At 41.7% G+C, this 9,367-nt stretch overlaps 1 protein-coding gene across 1 annotated transcript; it reads right to left on the bottom strand.

Moving 5' to 3' along the window:
* Positions 1-8,193: 8,193 nt before the first annotated feature.
* Positions 8,194-9,138, bottom strand: LOC122207965 (vomeronasal type-1 receptor 2-like). The gene has a single exon (XM_042918419.1). The coding sequence runs from the start codon at positions 9,136-9,138 to the stop codon at positions 8,194-8,196; it is 945 nt and encodes a 314-aa protein (XP_042774353.1).
* Positions 9,139-9,367: the final 229 nt, after the last annotated feature.

Genomic DNA, 9,367 nt, shown 5'->3' with positions numbered 1-9,367 from the left:
TCTCTTGGATTTGACACCAAAAGCACAGGCACCAAAAGAAAAAAAAGAAACAGATAAAATACACTTTATCAAAAGTAAAAGCTTTTGTGCATCCTAGTACATTATTAAACGAGTACAAAGGCAACCCAAAGAATGGAAGAAAATATTTGCAGATCAGGTATCTGATGAAGAGTTAATAGCCAGAATACATAAAGAACTCTTACAATTCAACAACAAGCCCAATTAAAAAAGTCGTAGAACTTGGGGCACCTGGGTGGCTCAGTCGGTTGGGCGGCCGACTTCGGCTCAGGTCATGATCTCACGGTCCGTGAGTTCGAACCCTGCGTCGGGCTCTGTGCTGACAGCTCAGAGCCTGGAGCCTGTTTCAGATTCTGTGTCTCCCTCTGTCTGACCCTCCCCCGTTCATGCTCTGTCTCTCTCTGTCTCAGAAATAAATAAACGTTAAAAAAAAATTAAAAAAAAAAAAAAAAGTCGTAGGACTTGAACACACATTTCTCTGAAAAAGAGACACAAATGATGTTCAACATCATTAAACAACACATTAAAAAATATTCAACATCACTAATCATTACAGAAATGAAAATCAAAACCTCTATGGTACACCACTTCACACCCATTAGGATGATGATTACATAGAGACAAAAAAACAAACAAAAACAAGAAATACAAAGCATTGGTGAGGATAGGAAGAAGTTGTAACTCTTGGGTATTCCCAGAACAAAGGCAAAATGGTGCAGTTGCTATGCTTTTCCTCAAACAGTTAAACACATGGGGGCGCCTGGCTGGCTCAGTCAGAAGAGCCTGTGACTGTTGATCTCAGAGTTGTGAGTTCGAGCCCCACACTGGGTGAAGAGATTGCTTAAAAAAATAAAATCTTGGGGAAAAAGAAAAACATTAAACACATGATTACCATATGATCCAGAAATTCCACCTGTAGGTATATGCTCATGAGGACTGAAGTGAGGGACTCAAACAGATTTCAATACTCTTGTGTGATAATCACCTGCAAGTGTTATGTTGTTTTCTCATTACAGAGTTGATTTTTTTTTAATTTTTAAATATTTATTTTTGAGAGAGAGAGAGACAGAGCACGAGCAGGGGAGGGGCAGAGAGAGAGGGAGACACAGAATCCGAAGCAGGCTCCAGGCTCTGAGCCATCAGCACAGAGCCCCAGGCGGGGCTCGAATCCACGGACCGTGAGATCATGACCTGAGCCAAAGTCTGACGCCCAGCCAACTGAGCCACCCAGGCGCCCCTAATTTTGTAAATGTTTTAAATTCCTACTTTGAATAATATGGAAAGGAAACAAAGCATTGATGCATCACTATGAAATATGTGTACAAGAAATTGTTTTAATTCATTGCTGACTTCATTTGGATTAAAAAGGTAATATTTGCCACCTATATTCACAGGTAAAAGGAGCTTGTAAACTGTCCTACAGGAAAATCCAGCTATTTCAGATCCAGGACAGAGTTTTCTCTGTATGTTATTAAGGAAGGGAGCATGTGAGTGAAAGATAGACTTTGGTCAATGATTCTCACCTCTGGAATGACTGAAATCTACATTAAAAAAAAATTTTAATGGTTATTTATTTTTGAGAGAGAGAGAGACAGACAGAGGATGATCAGGGGAGGGACAGAGAGAGAAGGAGACACAGAATCTGAAGCAGGCTCCGGGCTCTGAGCTGTCAGCACAGAGCCCGACGCAGGGCTCGAACTCACAAACTGTGAGATCATGACCTGAGCTGAAACCAAGAGTTGGATCCTTAACCGACTGAGCCACCCAGGCACCGCCTTTCTCTCATGCTTCTAATCCATCTCTTATGCCAACTGAAGGCTTCTCTTCTCTGAACTATTACTGCACATTGTTTAAAAACCTCTTTATCTTAATTTTTTTTAATTTATTTTTTCTTTAGGGTGAGAGACAGCAAGGGAGGGGCAGAAGGAGAGAGAATCTTAAGCTTACACAGGGCTCGAGCTTATGACCCTGATATCATGACCTGAGCTGAAATCAAGAGTAGATGCTTAACCGACTGAGCCACTCAGGGGCCTGGAAAACCTTTTTTTTTTTTTTTTAATTAAAAAAAAAATTTTTTAATGTTTTTATTTATTTTTGAGACAGAGAGACAGAGCATGAGCAGGGGAGGGGCAGAGAGAGGGAGACACAGAATCTGAAGCAGGCTCCAGGCTCTGAGCTGTCAGCACAGAGCCCGACGCGGGGCTCGAACTCACAAACTGTGAGATCATGACCTGAGCTGAAGTCAGATGCCTAACCGAATGAGCCACCCAGGCGCCCCTGAAATCTACATTTTGAAAAAATGTTTATTTATTTAATTTAGAGAGAGAAAGAGAGAGCATGAGCAGGGAGAGGTGCGGAGAGAGGGTGAGGGAGAGCAAGAGAGCGAGAGAGGGAGAGAATCCAAGCAGACTCCCTGTTAACAGTACATAGAGCTGGATCTCACGACCCATGAGGTCATGACCTGAGCTGACATCAAGAGTCAGCTGTTCAACTGACTGAGCCACCCAGGCACCCCTGGAACCTAAAAATTTAAGCTGAAGAGTTAATGATTATAAAATCTACATTTTTCAGAATACCTCAAATATTTACACGTAAAAGATTTTAAAATTACATCACCAAAAAATACATCTATGGAGTATTTATGCATTATAGTGTAATTGGCAAAGTTGAAACAACCCAAATGTTTAATAACTAATTGTTGGATTAACAAACTGGGGCATATCAGGATGCTTGAGTGGCCCAGTCAGTTAGGCATCTGACTTCAGCTCAGGTCATGATCTCACAGTTCGTGAGTTCGAGCCCCGCGTCGGGCTCTGGGCTGACGGCTCAGAGCCTGGAGCCTGCTTCGGATTCTGTGTCTCCCTCTCTCTCTCTGCCCCTCCCCCAGTCACTCTCTGTCTCTCAAATATGAATAAACATTAAAAAAAAATTTTTAGGGGCGCCTGGGTGGCTCAGTCGGTTGGGCGTCCGACTTCAGCTCAGGTCACGATCTCGCGGTCCATGAGTTCGAGCCCCGCGTCGGGCTCTGGGCTGATGGCTCAGAGCCTGGAGCCTGCTTCCGATTCTGTGTCTCCCTCTCTCTCTGCCCCTGCCCCGTTCATGCTCCGTCTCTCTCTGTCTCAAAAATAAATAAACATTAAAAAAAAAAAAAGTCAAAAAAAAATTTTTAAATAAAATTTTTTTTAAAAACTGTGGCATATCCATACAATGAAATGTCACTCAGGAATAAAAAGGAATGAACTATTAATCTACAGCACAGCATGGTTTAATATCAAAGGCATTACGCTGAGTGAAAGAAACCAGTTTCAAAAGGTTATATAATGTATGGTTCCAATTATATGATAGTATGAAAAATGTAAAAATCTGACAGAAATTAGATTGGAGAATCCAGGTGTGAGCCTGGGGGAGATATGATTTCAGAGAGGCATGAGGAAATAATCTCTGCAGTGATGGCTAATCTCGGTACCTGATCACGCACAGGGCTTCTAAGAGGTGGGCGACATGAACAGGACCCAAGAGCAACCAATGACAGCTCTGTCTCCAGCATGGTCCACCTCCATCCTGGAAAATTCTGGGCTTGCAGGGTTCTAGCAGCGTCTGCTGCATGAGGCCTCTTTCGCTCAATATTCCCAGGAAGGGTATGACATCATATGGTCAACATGCCCAAGTTTGTGATTCTACCTCCATGACAATATTGGACGTGTGAGCCCCCCAAGGAAATGAAATCAAGTATGAGTCAGAGTGAAATGAAATACACTTTATTAAATAGTCTCTCCCTTCTGATGATTCTACCCTAAATAAAGTCTAAGGGACATTAGTTAAAAAAAATAAGTGTAGTTGGGAATGCAAGCGGGTGCCACCACTCTGGAAAACAGTATGGAGGTTCCTCAAAAAACTAAAAATAGAACTACCCTACGACCCAGCAATTGCACTACTAGGTATTTATCCAAGGGATACAGGTGTGCTGTTTCGAAGGGGCACATGCACCCCAATGTTTATAGCAGCACTATCAACAATAGCCAAAGTATGGAAAGAGCCCAAATGTCCATCGATGGATGAATGGATAAAGAAGGCTGTGGTATAATAAACGATGGAGTATTACTCGGCAATCAAAAAGATTGAAATCTTGCCATTTGCAACTATGTAGATGGAACTGGAGGGTATTATGCTAAGTGAAATTAGTCAGTCAAAGAAAGACAAAAATCATATGACTTCACTCATATGAGGACTTCAGGAGACAAAACAGATGAACAAAAGGGAAGGGAAACAAAAATAATATAAAAACAGGGAGGGGGACAAAACAGAAGAGACTCATAAATATGGAGAACAAACTGAGGGTTATGGGAGGAGTGGTGGGAGGGGGGATGGGCTAAATGGGTAAGGGGCATTAAGGAATCTACTCCTGAAATCATTGTTTCACTATATGCTAATTTGGATGTAAATTTTAGAAAAATAAAAAATAAAATTGAAATGTGTGAATGAATGAATGAATGAATGAATGTAGGGGTACCTGGGTGGCTCAGTTGGTTAAGCGTCCAACTCTTGATTTTGGCTCAGGTCATGATATCCCAGTTCATGAGTTCAAGCCCCTCACTAGGCTCTGAACTGACAGCACAGAGCCTGCTTGGGATTCTCTCTCTCCTTCTCTCTCTGCTCCTCTCCTGATCTCTCTCTCAAAGAAATAAAAATTTAAAAAATAAATATCAACAAGTAAATTTTTAGGTTCCATCTGAAATGAGGTCATAGACTTTTGTAATGATCTTTATGATGTGCCATAAAAATGTTTTTGAAGACGCTTATGTATCACAAAATCCCAAAATTCTCAGATGAAAGTTGAAGCTATAAATATCTGCTAAGACCAGAGAATAGAAACAAACACTATGAACTAGTTCTATAAGGACCCTCTGGATCCCTTGCCTGTTCTCAGTCCTGATGCAATGATCCTGGCACTAATAGTAACTTTGGACTCATGAAGGGAAGAATGAGCACTTTGTTAGGTTATTTTTTTGCCCTTTAGCAGAACTCAGTGTGCATGTTGAGGCCAATACAAACATGTGACATGGGCATACAAAATACTGCTTGTTTGACCTCATAAACTGGGGAATTCCTGATGCCCTCCAGGAATTTTTATCCCACAAAGCAAATTTAATAGGGCAAAAGGGAACATTAACTAGTTTTCTCAATGTACCTTATATTTCAATGATACAAATAAAAATGGAACAAATAAATGAGGGAGAAGAGACAAATATTTCTTGCAGAAGAATGCTAAATAGTATACACGGATATTCCTCTTTCCAAGAGGTAGAGATTAGTTCACCTGCTCTTTCCAAGAGGTGGAGATCAGTTCACCCGCTCCCACACCATTGTGTTTGGGCTAAACCTATCAACTCCCTTCCAATCAATACACAATGGGAGTAGACAAATAGAAATTTTATAGTGGAAAAACTGGAAAACACTACCAACACTTGATAACCAAGTGGTCGAGATCGACATAGCCGGTGATAAGTAAAGATTAATGATTAATGAATAATTCATTTCCAGTGATATGATGTGATGAGATGTTTTTTCTAAGTAAGCATTGTCTAATCAAAGAAAAACATCAGACAAAACACATTTTAGAGGTATTCTAGACAGTACCTGAACAGTCCTCCACATACCTGTCAAGTTCATCAAATTCTAGGAGACTGAGAATCAGACAGAGAGCAGAGGAAGTTGGAGACACATGTCGGCTGAATGTAATGTGGTATTCTGGACTGGATCCTGGAATAAAAAAAAAAAAAAGACATTCGTGTTAAAACTGATGAAATAAGAATAAAGTCTACAATTCAATTTACAGTGCGGTGCCAGGGCTGGTTTCTTAGTTTTCCAAAATGTACCATGGAAACCATGGAAATGTAAGATGTTAACAACAGGAGAGACAGGGGGAGGGGAAGATGGGAATTCTATGTTCTTTGCTACTTTCCTGCAAATTTAGACAGATTCCAAAGTAAAAAAATTACATTAAAATTGCAACCATTTATAAGTTAATTACAGATATTTACATTAAATTATGTTGGGGTGCCCGGGTGACTGGTTCGATTGAGCATCTGACTTTGGCTCGGGTCATGATTTTGCAGTTCATGAGTTCGAGGCCACGTCAGGCTCTGTGCTGACAGCTCAGAGCCTGGAGCCTGCTTCAGATTCTGTGTCTCCCTCTCTCTCTGCTGTTCCCCCACTCTCACACACACACACTCTCTCTCTCTCTCAAAAACAAAAAGTACATTAAATTATGTCTGAGTTGATATCTACTGTTTTCTTTTGAATGTGTCCATTTGCTCTGTTGGGTGATTTCAAAAGCAGGAAAGCTCATTAAGCAAAATGGATTCAATAGATTCACGTCTTTGGTCTCCAGATGGCTACTCCTCTACTAATCCAAGCTTAATGAAGAGTTCCTCTATAAGCTTGTCTCCCCAACTTGGAAATGCAGGCACCCTCCTTGGAATTGACTTTTCATCAACCAGCCTGTTGGCACCAAGACCGATCCCAGAACAACTGACCTTCCAAAGACCCTGAATATTAATTCATTCTCATCACAGACATAAAATGTCTACTTAATGTTAGCCTTCTACCTCCACTCTTTTTACATCTCAGCTAACATATCATCCTGCCTTGGCGTTTGTCTCCTCAGAGTTCCAAGGTTCCACTGAAAATATTTTTAACATGCTCATCTTTCTCCACACACGTTTTCTTTTTTCTTTTTTTTAATTTTTATTTACTTTTGAAAGAGAGCAAGAGACAAAGTGCGAGCAGGGGAGGGGAGGGGCAGAGAGAGAGGGAGACACAGAATGTGAAGCAGGCTCCAGGCTCTGAGCTGTCAGCACAGAGCCCAACGCGGGGCTCGAACCCATGAACCGCGAGATCATGACCTGAGCTGAAGTCGGATGCTTAACTGACTGAGCCACCCAGGCGCCCCAACACGCATGTTTTCTAATTTCAAACTACTACTGTTCTCTAAGAATGTGAGACACAATATTCACAACCTGGTTGTCATTGTCCTTAACAATGAAAACCTAATTTTACCTCCAGCTTCACCTCAGGACACTTGCATTACGTTACAGCGATGCGGAACCCTCTGCCCTGAATTCCTGTAAGGAACACCCCACAGGTATTCCTCTTACAGGCACAACTAGTCTTACGATCACATGGCCAGTAAATCTCAAGGAAATTTGATATGTCACATTAAAAATTATACATCCAGGGTGCCTGGCTGGCTCTGTGGGTTAAGCGCCCGACTCTTGACTTTGGCTCAGGTCATGACCTCACGGTTCATTAGATTGATCCTGAGTTGGGGGTCTGTGCTGACAGCACAAAGCCTGCTTGGATTTCTCGCTCTCCCTCTCTCTCTCTTTGTCCCTCCGCCATTCATGCTCTATCTCTCTCAAAATAAATAAATAAGCATTTTAAAAAATTATACACCCAAAGACATTTCCAGTAACTCTACGTTATTTCAGGACCGTTTTATTTATTGGACTCTGAATTTCTCCACGACCAGCATTAATAAAATGTAATTACATGAGTACTTACATAATTATTACATAGGATTTCATTTACAATGGCTGTTATTTACTCCTTATTGTAGCAGAATCTCTGTCTTATTCAAAACTCTATAAAATAAGACTGACTGGGGCGACTTGGTGGCTCACTTGGTTAAACATCCGACTCTTGGTTTGGGCTTGGGTCATGATCTCACAGTTTCGTGAGTTTGAGCCCTACATCGGACTCTGCACTGACAGTGCAGAACCTGCTTGGGATTCTCTCTCTCCCCTCTCTCTTTCTCTGTCCCTCCCCACTTGCTCTGTCTCTTTCTCTCTCAAAATAAATAAACTTAAAAATTTTTTTTAATAAAATAAGACTATTTTACTGAAGATTTCTTGAAGGATGAGTATAACAAGTGGCTGAACACTGGGGTGCCTGGGTGGCTCAGTCAGTTGAGCATCTGACTTCAGATCAGGTCATGATCTCACAGTTCATGGGTTCAAGCCCCATGTTGGGCTCTGTGCTGACAGCTCAGAGCCTAGAGCCTGCTTCACATTCTGTGTCTCACTTTCTCTCTCATGCTGTCTGTCTCTCTCAAAAACAAATGAACATTAAAAAAAAAAAAAAAGATGTGGCTGAACACAGTGCAAACCAGACAATTTATATTTCTCTGATGAGACGAGGGAAGTGTGTATTTCTTCCCATGCACACAGAGAAGAATCTGGATACACAGTGGTTGTGACTCAGGAGAATAAAGGGGCAGGCAGTTGGGAAACCTGAATTGATTAGGGCGGAGGTGGTCATCAGCCACCAGCAGGTCTTATAAAAAACAGAAAAATAAATGTAAATAATGGAGGAGAAGGTGTAAAAAGATACAAAGGTGCTCACCAGGACAAGGATACTTTGAGTGGCTCTGATCTCAGGGGAGGACGTAGGGGACACTTTGGTTCTATGAATGTATTGGACCTGATGCCTGTGCCTGTGCAGGATGGAAACCATGAACACACTGGTCCAAGTTATGAGCCCCAAGCACAAAACATCATGGACAGATATCAACAACATATATAGTAAGTCTGTGTGTTTGTCTTGCAGTTTAGAAGTACAGTATCCAAAGTCCATAGTTCTTGAAGTGTTTCTGCTGTTCCATTTGTCAGTCACATACACAGGAACCATAATATGGAGTATTATGTTCAGAGTCCAGCAGAGGATATTTGAGGGGCCAATGTATTGGGAAGCTTTCCCTTTAAGCATTGCCCACCTGGAGCCCCAGGGACTGATGGTGATGGCTTGGAAGACACTCAAGAGGCAGGTGGTGTCGATGGACATACCCCGGGCCACTCTGTGAACAAAGAAAACAACTTTGCATCCAAAGTCACTGAGAAAAGATTTCAGCTCAAAAGCTGCCATGGTCTCTGGGATTCCTCGAGAGAGAATCACCAAGGAGTTGATTAAAGTCAAGTGCCTGAGAATCAAGCCTGTGGACTTTGCCCCGTATCCCCTGAGGTAATGGGATGTAAAATGGTGGAAGAGCCAGAAGTTTCCCAGGATTCCAACAACTATCTGGAATAAGAAGATCACAGCAAATTTCACATCTGTTGAGGCCATTCTGTCATTTTCCAGGGTTCAGAATTCGCATTCACAAAGAGAAGACTCTACATGAAAACAAGAGTTGTGGGCTAATGGTTCGTGGAAAATAAATTTAAAATTCTCCACGTGCTACCACTTTTCTCTGAGAATTTCTTTCAAATGCACACGTTTTCTTTGATTCAAAGATTTCCAAGTTCAGGGGCGCATGGGTAGCTCAGTCAGATAAGCGTCCGACTTCGGCTCAGGT

The sequence above is a fragment of the Panthera leo genome, chromosome E2, assembly GCF_018350215.1.
Source record: "Panthera leo isolate Ple1 chromosome E2, P.leo_Ple1_pat1.1, whole genome shotgun sequence".
Lineage (NCBI taxonomy): Eukaryota > Metazoa > Chordata > Mammalia > Carnivora > Felidae > Panthera > Panthera leo.
The sequence above is the reverse complement of the archived record's forward strand: the minus strand, read 5'-3'. Positions and strand labels throughout refer to the sequence as shown.